This window comes from Sodiomyces alcalophilus, assembly GCF_042370955.1.
Source record: "Sodiomyces alcalophilus JCM 7366 unplaced genomic scaffold ACRALscaffold_8, whole genome shotgun sequence".
In the NCBI taxonomy this organism is placed as follows: Eukaryota; Fungi; Ascomycota; class Sordariomycetes; order Glomerellales; family Plectosphaerellaceae; genus Sodiomyces; species Sodiomyces alcalophilus.
This window is the reverse complement of record NW_027263539.1, coordinates 910,240-930,038: the sequence shown is the minus strand read 5'-3', so window position 1 is coordinate 930,038 and position 19,799 is coordinate 910,240. Positions and strand designations below refer to the sequence as shown.

Genomic DNA, 19,799 nt, shown 5'->3' with positions numbered 1-19,799 from the left:
CTCCATCGACGGCAGCCTCCCCTGCACTGTCCAAGGCCGTTCCCGACACTTCTGGTGCGGGAGAGAGCAAGTGAGAGGGGAGATGATAATACATCTGTTTCCGTCCGATTGCGTTACCCGATAGAATGGGGGCAAGGCCGTTTTGTGCATTTACATGGGGCTTTTACAGAACGTGTTTTCAAAAGTTGACCACGTCTTTTTCATCATCATGGGTAATGATACCACCTTTGAGAGACCAACATAGACGAACCATCCGGCCGAGGTCGAGTCGACCGGGAAGAGGAGGGTTTACAGGTTCCGAAAACCAGGGCTTTTTTTATGCGTTTTTTCTTCGTCTTTCTCTTCTGGCTTTCGTCGTTGTTTGTCTCTTCCCTTCATTATATCGCACCGGAAAAGTCTTTTTTCGACATGCGTTTTCGTTACGTCTCTCCCGATCAACTCCATCCCGACGATGGCTGGATGACCGGGGAGAGGCCCAAAGATAGGGGACTGCGGTGCAGAAATTTCCTTCGTATGGACCGGACGGAATGGGTTCGAGGGAAAGAAGCAGGGGTATTTATTGAGTAGGGACCACGACATTTGAAACGCACTGTGATGGATTGCAGAGGGGATTTTGTTTCTTTACGTGGTCAGGATCCTTGTTTCCTTTCTGACACTCTGCTTTAGTCGCTGTGGCTAGGGACCCGGTTGTCCAAGTAAACGAACGAGCCTCTTGGATTTGGAGCTGGCTGGGCAGGGAGAAGTTCAGACCGTCGGTTCTCACTGGGGAGAGAAGCGACGGACGAGACCTTCAACGGGAGAGGTGGTGATTCACAGCAGCGGTGGTGCCGATTCTGCCGGTCGCCAACGGTATAATCGGTTATCAGGAGAGCAGCTAGCTGTACAAGTCGGTTCAGACCACCCGGGGCCACCCAGCGCTACCAAGTAGGCAATGGGCAAAGCATTTCTCGTTCCTTTTCACAACTTGTAGTACATTTTTAATTACTAGACGAATGATCTCTGGGGAATAAGTGTTGAAAGTGCCGTGGAGTATATGTGCTGTATGACTGTATTATGATTTCCTAGAGGTATGGGAACACCAAGAGTTGACGGGCAGTGTAAGTCCATCACAGTACCTAGTTATCATGACATGTGACCGACCATATAGAGTTCATGCGAGTCGCTACGTTCTGCCAGATCACGCATTTCGAAGGTCCAAGACGAAGATAATGTCCAAGAGACCGTCTGGCGGTGTTCATTACGGTAACTACCTGTGTATGATACTACTCAAAGTTCCTCCATCTACACACCCTTTGTCCCAAACGCCGTTCCGTAATACAGAAGCAAATCGTGTTGCCCTTCCTAATGACCCAAGACACCGGTTCCCAATGCCATAGACCTTGCACATCATGATCGACGCAGAGAAGAATAATCAAGCCAGCTAAAGACGACAGGAATCTGAATGCGCCGCGTCCTTTCCATCATCCCATACGCGGTAAAGCCCACTCACTCCAGATGTCATTTTCCAACATGAGACCAGGAGAAAGACGTGACTTCTGTCCACCCCAACCCCGCCTCCCCTCCCTTCGTTCGTGTGCTCTCAATTAGGCAGTTGGGGCGAGAAGCTTGTTGAAACCAAGCTTGGCGAAGAGCGTATCCATGGCGACCCACTGCCGTCCACACTTGTCGAGGTACTTGTCAACGACGCCCTTGACCGTGTCGAACCGCCTGCGGTTGTGCTCCGCCAAGGCGAGGATCTTCTCCCGGTCCTCGCGCGACAGATGATTCTCTCCCTCGGCCGGGGCGGCAGACGCCTTCTCACGCGCCTTGTCCACGTCCCATAGGCCCGCGAAATACACGAGCTGGTTGTAGATGGCCTTTTCCGTATACTCGTAGCGCATGCGGCCGAGGCAGTCGCGCGCCAGGCCTCGCGGCCCCAGGCACCGCGTGCCGTAGACGTTCATCTGGCGCGTGCGCACGGAGCACGACGAGTCGTCGCACACGAGCCAGCCCTCGTAGTAACTGGCTGTCTGGAGGCGGACGGCACGCTCGACCTGCGCCACGACGGAGATCGGGGGGATGATGGAGCGGCAGGCGGGGCAGATGATGCCAGAGGCCGATACGCTGGACGGCTGGGCGTACAGGCCTTCAAAGACGGACGAGACCTTGCAGGAGCGGCAGCGGAGCGAGAGGCGTGCGCAGTCGGCGAAGCGGATCTCATCGGGGATCTGGGACTCGAGCGGGTGGATTTCAAAGTCGTTGTCGCCAGAACCGTCTTGCCTCTTCTGCACGTTGTACCGCTTGATGTCCAGGCCGAGACACTCGGCCAGCTGGATGGTGGAGGTGCCCTGGATGTTGGCGCAGAGACGCTCGACGGGAGGGAAGATCTGCTTGCCGATGTACCATTCCACGTCCGGGACCAGATCCGAGCCGGGTTTCAGAACGTCGGGGGGTGCGTAGGCTCGCTTGGGGGCGGGCTCGGAGCTCTTGCCGTCGCCGGTTATGATGTACGAGACGACGTCACCCTTCCGGACCGTCTTGCCGCGAGCGAGATCGCGGAGTGCGACTTGCACTTGGGGCATGGAGTCACCGTTGGGGTATTCCTTGGGTCCCTTTCCGAGCTGAGTGAAGATGATGTACTTGGACGCCTGAATGGCCTGGTCCCTCATCTTCCCTGCAATCTCGCGGAGGTACTCGTGGATACGAGACACGGACACCTCGGTCTCGTCCCCCGAGAGGATCTCGTTGAGGATCCTGCTGGATATCTCCTTGGACAGGGCGCAGTACTCGCGACGCTTCATGTCCAACCCCTTGACTTCCATCTTCTCGATGTATTTGCCGTTGTTCTCGACGAGGTTGATGGCGGCGTACTTCTTCTTTGCTTGCAGGAGGATTCGTCGGAAGACGCTGTCAATGTCAATCTCGAGCAGCCTGTACCGCTCGTTGACGGCCTTCTTGAACTCGTTGCCGACCTTGACGGCGTCCGCGACGCTCTCCACGTTGGCATTGATCATGACCGAATCGGTGTCGCCGTAAATCACCTGGAGTGCGTTGCTCTCGGCGAGTTCCTTGGTGCTGCGGAGGATCTCGCGACCCTTGTACGTCGTCAACACGGCCAGTGGCCGGGCGTAGAACCGCGACTTGGTATAACCCAAACAGCCGTACATCGAGTTGGCAGTGAGCTTCAGAGCCAACTGCTTGATGTCCCAGGTGGCGAGCTCTTCGGGTGTCGCATTCTTGTCCTTCATCAGGTTCTTGACTTGTCTTCTCCTGCTGACCAGGGTGGCAATGAGCTTGGGAAGGATACCCTGTTCCTTGTCCTCGGGGACTTCTGGTACAGTGTCCTCATCATCCTGCTGCAAAATGGCATTAGATAACATCGTGCAAAACGGGCCGTCTGCTTCCTCTTCTCTTGACTTACCAAAGCGGATCGGTCAACAGTTGTAAAACAAATGTTGTACTCCTGAATAATGGACGGATACAGCGAGTGGAAGTCCATGACGAGGACAAACTTGTCATAGAGGCCCTTCTCGGGTTCGAAAACAAGACCGCCCTTGTACTTGTCCTTCTTCTTGCCCTCTCCTTCCTCGTCGTCTCGATTCTCTGCTTTGCCGGGCCTACCCCTGGAAAAGGTTTGCTTGTCGGGGCAGATATACTTGTTCCGGTGGAATTCGTGCAGCAGAATGTATTCGTTCCGCTCAGCACGGGTACCGGTGAGTGTCCTCGCCCACGAGTTGCCGGCCAAGTTGGTCAGCACCTTGGTCAGGGGAAGCAGCTGGACCTGGAGGGCCAGGGCGGCGATGAAATACGTGTCCGCCTCGATGTGCGTCACGTAGTCCATCATGCCCTCTTTGGAGTGCGTAGCCCACGTCTTGAGGGCGGCCTCGTTATCGATGTCGCGGCGATGGTTGTTACCGGGCAGGTAGAGGCTACACATCTCGGTCAAGCTCCACGACTGGCACTTGTACATGGCCGACTTTCCGGCATCGTTGGCAAGGTCGCACAGCAGACGGCCTGCCATGACCTGCCTTTCGGCAAATACGTTGCCACCGGTCTTTCCAATGGCGGCCGGCCACTGATGCCGCCTGAGGCGACCGAGTCTCGACCACTGATGCGTCTTCTTCTCCTGGAGACGATTCAGCAGCACGCTGTAGTCTACGCCTTCCAGCTGGTGGCCCAGGATCACGTCGGGATCTACGACGTCCACTTGGGCAAGGAAGAACATCAGAATCTCCGACTCTTGACGGAAGGTCTTGATGAGACCCTTGTTGCGCTCCTTGGCCAGCTTCTCGAAGCCCATGGGGAAGGACGTGCCGTGCGGCCTGACGAGCGTGAAGGTGCGGCACGGGAGCTTGTCGGCCGGAGTGGTGTCGCTTAGGGAGACCTTCTCGTAGATTCTCGCACTGATGGCCAAAATCTCCTGTTTGTTATCCTTCGCATTAAACGTGGTCCGCAGGGCGACGCTCATCAGAGTCAGCGGGGGAGCGTCAAGGTTGTCCGAATCGCTGACGGGAGCCACCATATCGGGATGCTCGACGAGGACCTCCAACTTGCAGTGCGAGGCGTTTTTCAGGGCACCAAATTCGGCATCCTTGATCTTGAGCCAGCAGGGGCCCATGACGTTTTTCCAGAGAACGAATTGCTCAAACAGGGCCGTGTTGGTGCCGAAGATGTGGGAGAAGGTCTCGCCGGATTTCGTGGCATCAATAACCTGCTCTGGTATTGGAGTTAGTGGATGCGTCCGCGCGGCTTTCATACCTTGATCTCCAGGAGTCGGGGGGAACTTACTATTGTACGGATAAAGACATTTCAGGTACTGCGCTTCTCTCGGGACATCAGGCAGTTCAAAGGCGTAGTTCCGGGTGCATGCTTTGATCTTGTAGTATCCCACGTTCATCTTGGACATGAGGGAGTCGACTTCATTGTAAACATCCATCATTTCGACCTCTTCACCTGTGTCCTCTCCGCCCTGAACGCGAGTTTTTCGGGGAAGGAAATAGAGCTTTCGCAAGATGTTATCAATCTTGACGAAGCAACTGACGTGCTGGCCCGTCTTCTTGTTCAAGACTTTGCCGAACAGGCAGAGGCTGCCGTTAACTTCGGTGTAGTCGGTCCAAAACATGTTCAAGCTGCCGTCTTCCTCAATGGCGTCCTTATAATCGATTTTCCCCACGCTTCTCACTTCTTCATGGGAACTGCTAACAACATTGAGGTTGCTTGTGATGTTGTTCCAGGAAGACGAGTCCACAGTCGCATTGGTACCCTGTGGCGGCGACGACTGAAGCGGGGAGGGGTACGGATCTGGCTTGACGAGCTTCTTAGGCGGTCGTGAGCCGGCCAGGTTGACACTCGGTAATTTAACGGTCCCAGCATGTGCCACTTCCATCATGTCGTCGTCCTCGTCATCCTCGGCTTCCTTTTTGATCTGAGCCCTTCGTTCGGCCACTTTAGCAGCCGGAGATGATGGGGCGGGGTCGGTCATTTGGACATCTTCCACTACGGGAGCAGGGTCGTCGTCCATGGGAGGAATAAAATCGTCGTCCAGAAAATCACTGTCTGGTGCAGGGGGTGACGGCAATCGGTCATCGGTGACCTTCTTTCTCTTCACCAATGGTGGGGTGGCTTCGGGGGCTGGGGAGAGTACGCGGACACGACGTGGTTCCGGGGAGCGGTTGCGTTTAGCTGGGCGAGGCGGAGGGACCGGAATATTGGAGTCGACTTCGCCCAGGAGGTCGGCAAGGAAGTCGTCGTCGTCCTTTGTCTTCACAATCTGCACATAACTAATCAGTACTCCAGTACTAGTGCAGTTGGATTCCTGTCATCTGAGCCTACCTTGGTCTTTTGCGGCGCCTTTCCAGCACCCTTGGTAAAGTATTCGGTGATATCGCGGTCGTTAGCGTCCTTCTTGGCCGCCTCTTCTTCCTTTCGCTTCTTTGCTACGAGGAGTCAGCGGGGTTCGGTGTATCTTCCCCTTCCATAACCACCTACCAGCTTTACTTGGTCTTCCTCCCACGGGCATCTCCTCGTCACTGTCGGAGGCGTAATGGTACTGAGGGAGGCGGTCCCATTCTTCCCGACCATCATCGGCGTAACCCTCGCCGTTGTCGTCGACGACAAAGTCGTCTTCGTTGAGCCGGTCCCGGACGATCTTCTTGTATTGATTCTCGTCAACTTCCTCGTACAGATCATCTACATCCTCGACTTTGTAGGTTTCAAACGCCTTCTTGCCGGACTGGCGAAGAGCACGAAGCTCGGCCAATTTGGCACGCCGGTCGACTCTCGACATAGTGAGATTTATGGGCGTGGTTCTCTGAGGTTAAGAAGGACGAGAAAAGGTCAAGAGCATGATCGAGTGGTGAATTGGCAGGCCTGTGGGTAGCTGGCTCGCTCTAAGCAAGGGGTTGGTGTTGTTGTCAGTGTGGTGTGGTGCTTGTTGATGCTCTTGTGACTTGAGGATTCCTTTTGGAAGTGGAAGGCAAGTACAACGTACTTCGTACCCGCTCGTTGGGGAGACGCGTTAAAGACAAGGTAACGCGTCTTTCGTGTTGGCGTCGCGTTCTGCCTAAAGATGCCCCGCCAGTCAAAGTGGGACCAGCCACAGAAGCCAGCCACAGGTACGTACTCCGTATGCTATCCCTTTTTTGCAGAGATGACGATAAGAGATAAGATAAGGATTCGATTCTTGACCGGGAGATTATCCAAAAAATCTCGAGACTCAAGTCAGACTGTACTGGGACAGGGTCTGATTTACATGTCGTGCTTACCCAGAACCAAGGTATAACGAGATGTTTTCGTGCAGGGCATGCCTGAGGCGTGCCGTTGGGCCATTATTGGAGTCGCCAGCGACGGCCTTCTTCGAATCTTCCCTACCTCGCAGACCACCTCCCCAGCTTACGCGACGTTTGGCGACGCTCCCGTCCGCTACCCGTGCTCCTGTTCAGGGTGCACCGGCGCCCTCACAGAGACTGAAAGATGCAGGTCAAGATGCAGACCCAGACTTGGATACAATAACGGGAAAGAAGAAGCAACAGAAGCTTCGCCACGCCGTCAGGAAGCACCTCGAGCACATGCACGACTCGTTCACCATCGCCAAACACGTTGAGCGCACGCTTCGCAAGAACCCCGAGCGGTTCGAGGAAACTCTCCTCCTCGTCCAAACCGCGAGCAAGGACCAGCGTTGCACAGTGGCATGGAACCACCTCATCGACCACCAACTTCAGGCTCAACGCCTCCGCACCGCCGTCCGCCTCTTCAACGACATGAAGAAGCGCGCTCAGCGCCCAGACGCCCATACCTACACCGTCCTATTCCGCGGATTCGCGCTCTCCCCCCATCGCGAGCTGGCCGTGTCCGAAGCCATCCGGCTCTTCCGCGCCATGCGCCGCCATCCCGGTGTGAAGCCCAACATCATCCACCTCAACGCCGTGCTGCACGTCTGTGCCCGTGCCGGCGACATCGATACCATGTTTACCCTTGTCGACGAGGTCCTGCATGATGGTGCAGATGGAGACAAAAGCTCGATGAATAAAAAAGATAAGCTCGTCCCGACGGCTCAGACCTACACCGCGATTCTACAAGGTCTTCGCTCCTGGGCTCTGAACCCTGAGGTCGATGCCGAGGGCTCGTCCACTAGCGAGGCGGATGGTCGCATCAAGGAGATGGTCGAACATAGCCGTTCTGTGTGGGAGGAAGTGATGCGCAGTTGGCGCGGGGGCTCCCTCGCCCTCGATGAGCAGCTCGTGGGCGCCATGGGCCGTAACCTGCTCTATGACAAGAAAGCCGGGCCGCGGGATGTTCTTGCGCTATTGGAACAGACGATGGGCATCCCCAGGCTAGATACTCAGGAGTCTACCAGAACAAAGCCGAAAACTGATCAAGGGATGGCTGGTCCGCCCTCTTCCACGGCATCCAAGTCGCGCAAGAAAGCCGCCTCTCAACCCCCCAAACCTGGGCTCAACACTCTTTCCCTCGTCCTTACCGCCCTAGCTGAAGTGCGCCTCGTCACTGCGGCCGTGAGGTACTGGGATCACCTCGTTCGCGATGGGGGCATCGAACCGGACGCCAAGCTCTGGGAGCAGATGATCCGACTCTTGCATCTGGGCAGGTCGAGCGCCGAGGTGGCTCGCGTCTTAAGTGCCGCCCCACCGACCATCCAATCGCCTTACCTATTCCGTACTGCGCTGTCGGCTTGCTTCCGCGACCTCCGCAATCCCAATGTCGTCGACAACGCATCTACCATTGTGGAAGCTATGGTGCGCGGCGCCGGCGAGAGCGGCAATCGCGTGCCCGACGCCAAGGCCCTGTGGATGTACCTAGAGGTCCCCCAGCGGCGGGCCCGGGTCGAAGCGTCTCTAAGTGGGCAGGATGCTACGGCGAGTGGAGTTGACGTCGGCCAGTCGGTGGAGCTGGTGAACCGGGTATGGGATCCATACGTCCGCGCCAGCAAGGCCGCATTGTTTCCCCAACTCGTGGAGACCAGGAGACCCAAAATGATCAAGAACGCCAGGATGTATGGGGAACTGGTCGAGGTGGTGGAGCTGGCCCGGGAGCTTCTTAGTCTAACGGCGCAGATTGCCCGGACGGGGGACAGCATCGACGCAGAGACTCGGAGGGTAATGGAGAAGAGACGTGACTCTCTTAACCGCCAGGTGGTCATCTTCACCGAACTTCGCGAGGAGCTGGAGGGCATGTGGCGTAAAGAGCCTGAGAACGCCGAGGTGCCAACGGAGGAGTAGCGGGTTTGTGGCACCGCTTTGAGGGCGATCGAATGTATTATCAACTGTAGAAACACTGTACACTGTATCACAAGACAAAATATCCCCGAGTAAATAGCGAATCTTAACTTCACAGCTGCCCAATCTCACCCGGCGCCAGTGATGAAGGAAGTAAGGGGCAAGAAAAAAATTGGGGGGGGGGGGGGGGGGGGGAGTGGACACAAGACTGGTCTAGATATCGTCAGTCGTAGAAAGGTATTCAGTCTGGTGCTGTCCTCCGCTCTCCTTACTATTCACTTGGACCGATGTGCAGGAATACTTTGCGATGAAGATGGTCTCACTTAAAGAACACCAGATTTAGAACCGAGTCTATATATACGGGAAGATCTATGTACAATCGCCAATATACAAGAATGAAATAATAGGCCCAAATCTCAGTCACGATGCTTTTATGCTCGTGTAACTCTCACGCGTGAAGTTAAGGAACTCGTCCTCTGCAGTCTCATTCTCTTCCTTCTGGAAACAGGCAAGCAATAAAACCACTCAGGCACGGAAAGCCATGGCATAGCGATGATTAAGCGCAAAAGAGGCACCGCAAGAGCCCTCTGGTGGTGCGGATTTGCTGGAAATGTTGTCAACATCCGGGCCAGGCTCCGGGAACTCAACATCAGCGCCCTCGATGGTCCTGCAACCGTTTCCGACGTTTGCGACGAACATGTCGGGGCGGCCGTGAAAGGGGTCCTCAGGACCACGCGCCTGGATGCCAGTAGATTCACTTCCGGAGATGGTAACGTGGGCGCAGTTCATGTACATCTCGCGGTTTCCGATGTTATTGAACCAGGACCAAGAGAAGAGGGCGCTACCGGAGGGAGTATCGTTGGGCAGGGTAAACTCCCAGACAGGCTCCAGGGGACAGTTGCCGATATACGAGTGAATAACGGTCCAGGTCGCCCCCTTATCGTAGGACAGAGAGGCTTGGCAGCTCCCCCCGTTATGCGTAGCCGAACCGGCAACGGAAAAGTTGTAAGGCTGACCAGCATCCCATTCGACGACGGACCCGCCCTGGGCCGTATCGAGAAGCTCATGGTAGCCCTTGCAGGGAAAATCGGAGCCGGACGAGCTGAGGGGGTTGGTCATGCTATAGTCGATGTCGGTGGTGAACGGGTTATAGCGGGAGCGGAAAGGGGGTGGCCAGCTCATCTCCATGTGGGCGCCAGCCAGGCCGAGGAGAATAACGGCGGTGGAGGCAACAGAGACAGTCTTCATCATGCCGTTTTGGTTCGTATGCTCGATGGAGGATAATTGCATAGAGCTTTCAGGGGTTGTCTTGTTACGGGAGCACTGCAGGTGTAAGATAGTTTTGGCTATATGCGAGAGCAAGGGAGGTATTGAGCTGTATGACAGCCTGGGCGAATCAATCGTGCTCAGTAGAGGAATGTAGAACAAAAGCCTGTTGTTGGAGAAGTATTGAGTTGAATGTCTCCTTTGAAGGAAGGCTGCGTCTCTTTATGGACCTCTCGCCGCTCAGGATCAATACGTTCATGGTCCAGCGCGTTTAAAGGTCAAGGGGAAACCAAGATATCGCGGCATCAGATTCATCCCGTCCCAGTACTCGGCGAAATGCGTATTCCAGACACATGGGCGTCAATGAGGTCTATACGGGGATGGTCCCCTTTGATTCGCATGTTGCACGCAACTTCGAACAGGATACCAGTCCTATTAGAGTCGGTTGGCACTGGCAGCGTAGGACAATGTAGGATAAGATCCCATTGCCCCCGTGCCTTGTCTGAACTGGGCCCGTCTCCGAAGACGAGTCGTCTAAGATGGATGAAGCAACATGGTACGGGTTCATCGGCACTTGCCATGACTGTTGATAGTGGACGGCATAAAGACACAAGGAGAATAGTTACACGCGCCGATCCCGTCCCGTGGCGTCACATAGAATCGGGACGACATGAATTCGGGCATGGCCGTATTTTTCCATCACGCCGTCCCTCGAACTGCTGTGAGGCGAAAGCAGTGGTTGCGCCAGGGACAGGGCCAAGGGGGGAAACATGAAGATGGACACTGGAAAGAGGAGATGGGTCTGCCATGGGAAGTCGAAGGACCAGCGGACGTACGGAGGTCCTGACTTGTACGACGAATGACAGTACGGTACCTGTGACGATGTGGTCGTTGAGATGACATGTGTGTGCATGTGTTCTCCTGTCCATGGAGTTGAAGGACGGAAGGAAAACAGTTCGTCTCTACCGCGTCGTCCCGTGTCCCCTTTTCCTCTATCATACACTCACTGAACACATTCACATGTTACATGCTTTGGTTTGGGCGCTCTCCGCCAAGAAGCTGGGCGGTTTGCTGTAACGCCCCTGTCCCTTCATGTTCTCGTCTCTCGAGGTTCCTGGGCAGTTAGCGGTGCTACCCTATTCCCAACCGAGGCCTTACTCAGGAGCGGTCTTATAGATCAAATACCTAGTCAGGGGGCTTCTTGGAGTCTTTCCCCTGCCCCCTCTTCTTTGAAACTCCAAGTGGGAAAACGGTAACGTTAACTCTTGACCATCCCATGCGGCCTTGGTTGCACCAGCTTGATGTCTTCGGGTATCTTCCATGTTCCTCTGCCTGCATTCGGTCCTAATCGGTTCTTATCACGGACTTTTGGGCTTGGGCCTCCGAGTTTCGCCCCATTTGTCCACATGTCCGCTCCCTTCGCGTTACCTGTTCGTTTCTCTCGATCGCCAGGGGCAGTTCGTCCTATCTTGCAAGTCAAACCCCACAAAAGCTTAGCCCGAAGCTTACCTACCTATGGGGCCGGCGCTTTACTGTCGAGCCAGGTCATGTCTTCCCTCAACTCTCGGGTGCCCGTGTGTCGCATCGCAGCTTGCAGCATAAGGTACACCAGTACCTACACTGCCATGAGAATCGTGAGGTGGCCTTGTATTGAGATACTCCAAATCCCCTAATCGCCCGACTCTGATAGTACCGAGTCCCATGATGTCCTATCCCTAGACCCGCAATGTGTGGTGGGTGACAAAGTAGAGCTACCTTGCGCACGTCCCTTTTTGACATTTTTGCAGCGATTAATACGCCTGACATAGCATTGTGTATCATTGTGCGTGGATACGAATTAGGGGTTATCAGGTAGGGTTTGCGGCATGGTGTACATAACAACCAATCATCCGAATTGGTGTAGTGGTTAACATTTGTCGCTCTCATCTGAGTAGCGCCGACAGGCCCGGGGTTCGATTCCCCGATTCGGAAAACACTTCGGAGTTTCTTTTTTTGGTCTTTTTATTGTGAAATTCCATCATGACGGTTCGATTTTTTTTCCCCCTCACTTCTTGTATGCTCCCCTGTTGATGCTTTGAACCCACTCATAATCAATCCCATCCAATGTCAAATTCGTAAACCCCGTCTCTCTCCGTCGTCACCCTGACCTTGTTATCACCGCCATCTCGTGCCTCCAACCCACCATCCGTACTCACCCTCCCACGAGCCGCACCGCCCACGCCAAACCTGACAACGACATCTCCACCTAGTCGGCTTTTCATCTTGAAGCTGCTCAACCTCCCAGCCTCCCACTCGAGGTCAAAGACGAAACCGCCCCTAGCCACGAGGCCGGTGACGCTACCGGAGGACCACCCCGGCGGAAGCGCCGGCAGCAGCCAGACCTCCCGCACGCCATCCTCATAGCGCATGTGAGACTGCAGCAGGGCCTCGGCCACGCCGCTCGTAAAGCCCCAGTTCCCGTCGGCCTGGAAGGGCGGGTGCGCGTCAAACAGGTTGTTATACACGCTGCTGTTGAAGAAGTGGAAAACATGCTCCTCCAGCTCCGCGCCGTCCAGCAGGCGCGCGAACCAGTTGATCGTCCATGCGCGCGACCAGCCCGTCCCGGCGCCGCCGTTCTCCAGCCTATACTCGAGCGTGCGTCGCGCGGCATCCCAGATGGTCTTGTTGTGGCCCGGCGCCCCGGGGGGCGGGATCTGCGACCCCGGGTGCAGGGCGTACAGGTGCGTGATGTGCCGGTGGCCCGGCTCGCTCTCCTCGAAGTCCTCCAGCCACTCCTGCAGTACGCCCGGGTATCGTGTTGAGATCTGGTGCGGCGGGAACCGGCCCAGTGTCTCCTCGATCCGTTCCAAGAAGGAGGCTTCCACGGGGTGGTCGTCCCCAAGCGCCGACACGGCGTCGAGGAAGCCGGTGAAGAGTTCCCTGAGGATCTGAAAGTCGCATGCCGGACCGATGGCCATGGAGGTGCTCGTGCCGTCGGGCAGCTTGTATGTGTTCTCGGGCGAGACCGACGGCGAGGTGACGAGGTAGGTCTCGCCGCCCGCCTCGTACGGCTGCAGCGTGTCGAGGTAGTAGAGGATGGCGTCGGAAAGAATGCCCAGCTTCGACCGGAGGAAGTCCGCGTCGCCCGAGTAGTAGTAGTGCTCGAGGATGTGGGTGCTCAGCCACGCCGAAGACAGCGTCCAATACGTAGCCGGGAGGTAGCGGTCTTCTGGCGCCGTGTCCCCCCAGAGGTCGGTGTTGTGGTGGCTCATCCATCCCGAGGCATTGTACATCTCGCGCGCGGTGTGCTTGCCCGTTTCGTGCATGAGATCAAGGAGGTCGAACAACTGGTGATGCAAACCGGGGAGGTTGGTCACCTCGGCGGGCCAGTAGTTCATCTCCAGGCTAATCAAACAAAGGCATTATGTCAGACATCACCATCGTCGCCTACCCAGGAGGCTACAACACTTACTTGATGTTGACCGTGTACTTGGACCCCCATGCCGACTCAAAGTCCTTACACCATATCCCCTGCAGATTGGCAGGGAGTGTCCCCTCGCGCGACGACGAAATCAACATGTACCTCCCGTACTGGAACTGAAGGGAGACGAGCCCTGTGTCCTTGCCTCCCGCTCGCATCGCGTTGAGACGCTTGTCGGTGGGGAGATGTGAGCCGCTGCTGTCCTCATCGCCAATCTCCAATGTACATGCTTCGAACAACGGCTGATAGTCATCCAGATGCCGCTGGAGGAGTTCCTCGTAGCTGTACGACACCGCCTTGGCCAAGGTCGCATTGACTGCCGCGACTGGGTCCTCGTGGCGGTACGTCGTGGCGGCGGTGAAGAAGGCCGTTGCCTCGGTGGCGTTATCGACGAGCAGAAACTCGCCGATGGCCCGGAGGTCTCCGTCGGTTTGGATGGTGAGGCCCGATGCAAAGATTATGGGGTCGCTACTCTGCGTCCCGCCCACCATGTACGTGGTGTTCCCATTACGGTTGTACCCGTAGTCCGAAGCACTGTTATCGCCTCCAAAGGGACGGTGGACCCGGATGTTGAAGGAGAGTTTCCGGCTTCCCCCCTCGGCCGTAAGTCGGTGGACGACGACGTTGTCAGGGTACGACGAGAACATCTCGCGGCGGAACTGAGTATCGCCCACTGTAAACACGACGCCTGCGACGGCGGTCTCGAGGTCGACCCAGCGCTCGTAGCTCGCCCTGTCGTAGCCGGACGTCCCGTCGAACTCGAGCATCATCTCGCCCAGCGTCTCGTAGTGGCGGATCGACTCGGGCGTGGCCGTCAGCCCGACCTTGGCGAGCTTCTCGGCTTCAGCTACGCGGCCGGAAGCCAGCAGCTCCCGCACCTGCGGCAGGGTTTCGAGGGCATTCTGGTTCACTCTGGACCTGTACCCGCCCGAATAGACTGACTCTTCGTTGACCTGCATTCGCTCGTTGACCGGATTCCCGAAGATCATGGCTCCTAGCCGCCCGTTTCCGATGGGGAGCGCATCCGTCCACTCCTGCGCCGGCGAAGCATACCATAGGCGAGTATTAGGACTGGCAAGAACGGGCTCAGACAAGTCCGCGATCAGGGCCAGGGCGGCCGCGGTGACGAATCCCGGACGCATGCGCATGATTTCTTTGTTTTCTGCACTCAGGTGCTAATATCGTCCAGCGAGTGCTCCAGGACCGGAAAAGCATCCCTTTTTATATCACAGTACAGTTGTCTTTCGCTCCCAAGTCAACATGCTGACGTTCATCTTGACCCAACCCCGCTGTCAGTCGGGAACAGATCACAGACCAGCTACTGTGCCAGCGAGGCGCGCCAATACCATGTCTAGGATATCCACGGTTTCGTCTCCATTACCGATCCTACGTAGCTCCCCTCCTGGAATCACCCCGCGACGTCCGTCGTCGTGATGTTATGTTGTGCCGCATTTCCCCACACAGGGACGATCATGTCTTTCAAAGGTAACCATACGCTGCACCCTTCTATAAACCTCCCTGTTTTCCACCAATATACACATGCCGGAAGAGCGAATTCCCATTGCTTCTGCTGGCATTGTCTCCCACCTCGGATGTTCTTATTAATCACCCCTCATCGGTTTATATTCATCCGACGGGTATTTTGACGGCAGTTCCACGGAGCACCAGTGTCGACTCCTCTGGCTCTCGCCAATTCCTGCACTGCGTCTGTAAGTCGTGCCAATTGTCGCGATTCTTCGCCTTCGCTTGCTTCCAAGACCCACAGACATTCGTCTCAATTTCCGGTCCATATAGTGGCTAGACACGACCATCAAGCAAATGTACCTACGTGTAGAACTCCACGCCTATACTTCGTAGGTACGCGTAGGTGGGGTACATTTGCTCGACATTTGCGTCGACTTGCTGTATACACGAGCAGAAAAACCCTGCGATACTTCCCCGCACTGCACCCGGTTTAAGTGAGCATTTGCGACGAGGCCCAGGCCTCATCTTGCCGTACCGTCTGTCGAGGTAGAGGGAAAAGAAGCCCCGCTCTGCAATCAAGAACGTCTGCGGATGACGCTGATGGATAATGACCCAGGATGCCAGCCGGTATATCCCTTCAGTCGACTTATTGCTGGCCTGAGATGTCCTCGCTACCTGCAGCATCATTCAGCAATCGCCGGCTCGTGTAAGATGTCCGATATGCGGGCCCCACACCCGGCCGGTCCACCCCGGCATCGGTGCTCGGGCGCCAGTGCTGACTCAGGTAACGGACCCCTGAAGGCCCACCTCGACCCCAAGTTCGAGAGAGGAAGTCGGAGGAGTCGATATACGCAGATGAGAAACTTGCCCGGTGACTACCATCCCGATGCGTAGTGTAAGGCGTCTGGTGACGGTATTTGTGCTGGTCCGGGGCTGCCGTCACTCAAGACTGACGACAAGTTACAGAACCATGGCCCTTATATTCTTCAGTCTACATGAAAATCCGTACCTTTGAGTCCAGCCGGGATCGTAGCTTACCCACAACACCCCTCGTATCATCGAAAGCCAGGTGTCTCAGCTAGTCGGAGCCAGAAACATCTCATTTTACCCCGTGTTCAGCAACTGATTCAAAGGCAGTGTACAAGCGCTGTGAAAGTCACCCTCAACGCCTGTCCCATCCCAAAGCACACACGTCCCGACTCCCGCCTGAATGATGCGCCCCCGATTCAGCGACGCATCCAATGATTCTTCGCATATCGTAGACACTCGACCCTTTGCTGTTTTCGTCGACGCTCACCTTCCGCCCCGATAGGCCCAGTCTCTTCGACTACCGCCAACAAGTGTGTCGCTGTATAGATTGCCGTGGGGATTGTCCTCGGGCGTGGAATCGTCAAATCCGTAGAGGCCATCCACAATGTTCCCATTCTGTCTATCCGCTGCCGAGTTTCTTTGAAACGGCTTATAGCCTCCAGGCTTAGCGTAGACTTTGATGAGTCGACCATCGGCCTAGGGGGAACAGACGAGGAATGTTAGACATGTGCTATTCAGAAGAGGAAGAAAAGAAAAAAAAGGAAACGTACCTTCTTGTTGTTGAATGTAGCAATGACCGCATCTCCACCTTCCCTGGAAGCAAACAACATCTCTACGACCATCATCGGGTTCGTCTTCATGATAGTGCAGCTGAGCATCTCGCCACCCACAGGCGTCATGGCACTCTCGATATCGGCGGCGGTGGTTCCCGGAGCGAAGTTCTGCGCCATAACAGCAAACGGCCCCGCAAGCCCTCGGATCGAAAGGCCCTTGTCTACGGGCGCAGGCACAGGTTGTTCGGCATCCTCCTTCTTCAGAGCATTCTCAATACGGGCAGCGCGCTGCTCTCCCCGCCTCTCGGTCCTCCTGGGCTTCTGTGCGGGCTTGTTCGCACCTTTCCCGCCGGCGCGCGAAGCGACATTACCGCCCTTGTTAACCGTGCGATGTAAATCGTGTGTCCAGTCGCCGTCGACGTTTCCAGCAGGTATCGGTTTAGTGGCGCCGAGGGATGTGCGCTATACGGAACGAAAAGAACCCAGTCAGTGACTTGGTTTGACGAATGACGCGAAACTGCGCAAAACTGCGCAAAAAAAAAAAAAAGAAAAAAAAAGACAAACTGCGAAGGGGACTATGTCGCGGGGCTGGTTGATCACACCTTCCTGACACCGACTCTGCTAGCGAGCGAGGGGCCACCGCCGAATTTCGTCTTGGGAGGCGCACTTTGTCTGCGATCCTTGGAGAAGATTTTCTCCGCAAGGGCCTGATTCTTCTTGCGCTCGCGGCCTATGGAACGCAAGAAATATTTGTCAGCGAGGTTTTGGCAAGATAGCCATTTCAAAGCAGCATACCCTCCTGGATGATCTTTTCGAAGTCGGTGGCGACCTTGGCCATTTTGAGGATGTAAACGATGGCCTGGGAAGGAGAAGGCGGGTTATCGTGGGGAGAGTGGTGGCCGCTGATGTGTCGGAGGACTCGTAGTGACGAAAGTTGTGGCTGGAGAAAAGTGATACTAGGATCTTGATAAGTCTAGCAGAAGAGACGGCACTCGACGATTGAGGGTCTCTCAACTCTGTTTTCCCGTCGTCAGGGCTAGCAGAGGGGATGGCGAGGAAAAGGGTATGATGAAAATGGCAGTTGCGGATGTTCAAAGGCAGGCGCGTGTTTGGTCCCGGAGAGACGTGTCGGAGATAAAAGAGCAGGGGTATTTTCTGCAAAGCATAAATACAGTGGGTCCGCAGAAGTTTCGACGAGTCTGAATTGTTATAATTAGTGGCGTGGCGGTGGCGGACTTTTATAGTGACCCAACCTTTCCACCAGGAAAGATCGTAGGGATCTTACTGCATCGACATTACCGAACAGGGAACCATCCGAGAGGCGAGGACGAACTCCAGAGGACCCCTCTCACTGGGGATAGATAGCCCGTCGTGTATCCTTTCAATTAACATGCTACCCTTTCTGGGGTCTAAGCTTTCGACAATAGGCCTGCAGAATCCTAGGAGTCTCCCCTGGGGGGTCTCGTGGTTCCAGTCACCGCCCAGCTGGCTCTTTTTTTACACAAAGACCAGGAACTTATAACCACTACCCTCTGAAACTTGTGTGTATTACCATCAATTGGAAGGGGTCCACTGCTAAACCCCTGATGTCTCGTACGGGCGATGGTCGTCATCTTGTTTCGAGGTGTTTGTCGAATGTAGGGCTGTTGTCTTGGGCTGGTCAATCAGCGCGACAAAGCATGTATTGTTCCAGGACGGGCTTCGGACCATCTCCACGTTTCCAGAACCTGTGCGTTGTAGATGTGGCAACCGAGGATTCTGTCCCGCTCTCCGCTGGCCGCCGGTTGATGCTGCGCCGGCCTCTTTCAACATCCGCTGGTTCCAAACACCGTCATTGAGAACAAGACCTCAGTGTCCGACGACCGGGAAGAAGACGAAGAACGTAATCGGATTCGGCCTGCGCCGCCGCGGAACAGGTTTACGAAACTCTTCCGCTTGGAATGCTGCTTTCGACAGTCTAGAATAGCGACACAACGAGCAATCAGTCAAGAACTCCAGGATACAGAAAGAAGGAACGAGGAGGGAAAGAAAATAACAATAAAAAAACAATCAAATGAGCCGGCCGGCTGCAGCAATCGAAAGTCCCATACCATACTGTCTGTGGGCCAAATCCGAGTCACTGTGCCATCTCCCGGTGATGCTGACAGTCGCCGGTAAAGGAAGGCGTCTGTCCTTCTCGTTGAGCAAGGGCTCGTCCCCGACGTCCCGTCTCTCCCGGTTCCGACTTTTCTGGGCAGCGACAGACGTAGTTCCCTCGCTTCGACCCCGTCGCCGAGTCAGGCTTCGGAACGACCAACCACGAAAGGGGTACCGTGGGCCGCTCTTGATACCGTCCGGACCAGACGAGGACCCGTGGACGGGCCATTTCTTGCGGAAGGGGCTGTGTAACAAGGGATGATCCATAGAGAATGTTCACGATGTTTCTGTTGCATACGAATGACGCGAGGAGCTGGGTGAAAAGGCCGGATTGCTAGTGAGCCGGAAAGTTGCAGGCCCGTATGGTGACTTAAGACTTGCTACATAGAATGACAACCTGTGAGCAAAAAGGCGACTGCGAAGATACGAGTCTGGAATTTTGGCCGATTCTCGACGTTTTGAACTAAACCAAGCTCGATGGAAACGTTCTAACGATGGGCGTCCGTTATTCAACATGATATGATCTCGGTATCTGAGAATGGCTGTTAGAACACCTCGGGTAGTCGCGAGCGCCGCAATCGTAGGTTAACTACCTACAGAAGGGACAGATGGGCAAACCTCCCAAACTTACCTTCCCAACATAACCCCGAATATCACAGAAGACCTGAAGCCGGAATCAAGGCGGGCAAGTGCCACTATGGGACGCCGCCTTCAGAAACCTTCGGAGGAACAGGTCCAAAGCCAAGGGACACCATTACTCTGTCGGCTTTCCATAAGAGATCAAACAAACCCCCTTCCCGCCTACGGAGAAACAAAAGCAAACGATCGCTGTTGACTCGCCTAGACACCAACTTGGATCTAATCGCCTAACATGCCCTTCATAGATATCTAGGTAGCCGCGCGTCGCACGAGAAAAAAAAAAAAAAAAAGAACCAAAGGCAGCCGCGACTTCGTGGGGGTTTTTTGGGCGAGAAACAAAAAATCGATGCCAATCTGTTCCGCCACTGCTCCCCCCTTAGCCGACTTCCAACGACCTTGTTTCTCTCTCAAACGACTCGAGTTGCAGAAGAAGAAAACAAACGAGAGAGGCAGACAACCGTCCCTGAATCTGAACATGCGTAAAATGGGCCCAATCCCACCAATCCCGCCGCCCCTCCCTACATGCCCTGGCCTGGCTTT

At 55.4% G+C, this 19,799-nt stretch overlaps 7 protein-coding genes and 1 non-coding gene across 8 annotated transcripts; 4 read left to right on the top strand and 4 right to left on the bottom strand.

The window, feature by feature from the left end:
• Positions 1 to 1,190: 1,190 nt before the first annotated feature.
• ACRALDRAFT_1052369 (uncharacterized protein) lies at positions 1,191 to 6,265 on the bottom strand (the record flags this gene model as incomplete). Its single annotated transcript, XM_071015726.1, has 5 exons — positions 1,191 to 3,335; positions 3,401 to 4,695; positions 4,768 to 5,749; positions 5,812 to 5,915; positions 5,968 to 6,265. The coding sequence occupies 5 exons, from the start codon at positions 6,263 to 6,265 to the stop codon at positions 1,584 to 1,586; spliced, it is 4,431 nt and encodes a 1,476-aa protein (XP_070871617.1). The 3' UTR covers positions 1,191 to 1,583.
• A 282-nt stretch (positions 6,266 to 6,547) lies between these two features.
• Positions 6,548 to 8,849, top strand: ACRALDRAFT_1083282 (uncharacterized protein; the record flags this gene model as incomplete). Its single annotated transcript, XM_071019427.1, has 2 exons — positions 6,548 to 6,593; positions 6,748 to 8,849. The coding sequence occupies 2 exons, from the start codon at positions 6,548 to 6,550 to the stop codon at positions 8,712 to 8,714; spliced, it is 2,013 nt and encodes a 670-aa protein (XP_070871616.1). The 3' UTR covers positions 8,715 to 8,849.
• Positions 8,850 to 9,236: 387 nt separating this feature from the next.
• On the bottom strand, positions 9,237 to 9,959 carry ACRALDRAFT_1072488 (uncharacterized protein; the record flags this gene model as incomplete). The annotated part of the gene is made up of 1 exon (XM_071017986.1): positions 9,237 to 9,959. One exon carries the CDS (start codon positions 9,957 to 9,959, stop codon positions 9,237 to 9,239), a length of 723 nt encoding a protein of 240 aa, XP_070871615.1.
• Positions 9,960 to 11,865: 1,906 nt separating this feature from the next.
• ACRALDRAFT_t273 lies at positions 11,866 to 11,948 on the top strand. The gene has a single exon. It is a non-coding gene; the product is annotated as a tRNA-Glu (tRNA).
• A 32-nt stretch (positions 11,949 to 11,980) lies between these two features.
• Positions 11,981 to 14,602, bottom strand: ACRALDRAFT_1077792 (glycoside hydrolase family 95 protein). The gene is made up of 2 exons (XM_071018687.1): positions 13,429 to 14,602; positions 11,981 to 13,361 (listed from the first exon to the last, which is right to left on the bottom strand). Exons 1-2 carry the CDS (start codon positions 14,583 to 14,585, stop codon positions 12,068 to 12,070), a joined length of 2,451 nt encoding a protein of 816 aa, XP_070871614.1. The 5' UTR covers positions 14,586 to 14,602; the 3' UTR covers positions 11,981 to 12,067.
• Positions 14,603 to 15,291: 689 nt separating this feature from the next.
• Positions 15,292 to 15,817, top strand: ACRALDRAFT_2037362 (uncharacterized protein; the record flags this gene model as incomplete). The annotated part of the gene is made up of 1 exon (XM_071020831.1): positions 15,292 to 15,817. A coding segment is annotated over exon 1 (259 nt), but the record flags the coding sequence as incomplete, so codon positions are not given.
• Positions 15,818 to 15,828: 11 nt separating this feature from the next.
• Positions 15,829 to 17,559, bottom strand: ACRALDRAFT_1077791 (uncharacterized protein). Its single transcript, XM_071018686.1, has 4 exons — positions 17,280 to 17,559; positions 17,087 to 17,214; positions 16,482 to 16,946; positions 15,829 to 16,407 (listed from the first exon to the last, which is right to left on the bottom strand). The coding sequence occupies exons 1-4, from the start codon at positions 17,320 to 17,322 to the stop codon at positions 16,195 to 16,197; spliced, it is 849 nt and encodes a 282-aa protein (XP_070871612.1). The 5' UTR covers positions 17,323 to 17,559; the 3' UTR covers positions 15,829 to 16,194.
• A 292-nt stretch (positions 17,560 to 17,851) lies between these two features.
• Positions 17,852 to 18,430, top strand: ACRALDRAFT_2061093 (uncharacterized protein). Its single transcript, XM_071021956.1, has one exon. It carries the CDS (start codon positions 18,071 to 18,073, stop codon positions 18,320 to 18,322), a length of 252 nt encoding a protein of 83 aa, XP_070871611.1. The 5' UTR covers positions 17,852 to 18,070; the 3' UTR covers positions 18,323 to 18,430.
• The last annotated feature ends 1,369 nt before the right edge of the window (positions 18,431 to 19,799 follow it).

Bases quoted from the DNA above. Each gene is read 5' to 3' on its own strand.
- ACRALDRAFT_1077792 (XM_071018687.1), bottom strand. From the start codon at position 14,585: ATGCGCATGCGTCCGGGATTCGTCACCGCGGCCGCCCTGGCCCTGATC. The intron at 13,362-13,428 runs GTAAGTGTTGTA...TTGTTTGATTAG, and splicing joins AAGTACACGGTCAACATCAA to CCTGGAGATGAACTACTGGC.
- ACRALDRAFT_1077791 (XM_071018686.1), bottom strand. From the start codon at position 17,322: ATGGCCAAGGTCGCCACCGACTTCGAAAAGATCATCCAGGAGG. The intron at 17,215-17,279 runs GTATGCTGCTTT...TGCGTTCCATAG, and splicing joins CGAAAAGATCATCCAGGAGG to GCCGCGAGCGCAAGAAGAAT. The intron at 16,408-16,481 runs GTACGTTTCCTT...TGTTCCCCCTAG, and splicing joins CTACATTCAACAACAAGAAG to GCCGATGGTCGACTCATCAA.
- ACRALDRAFT_2061093 (XM_071021956.1), top strand. From the start codon at position 18,071: ATGTCTCGTACGGGCGATGGTCGTCATCTTGTTTCGAGGTGTTTGTCG.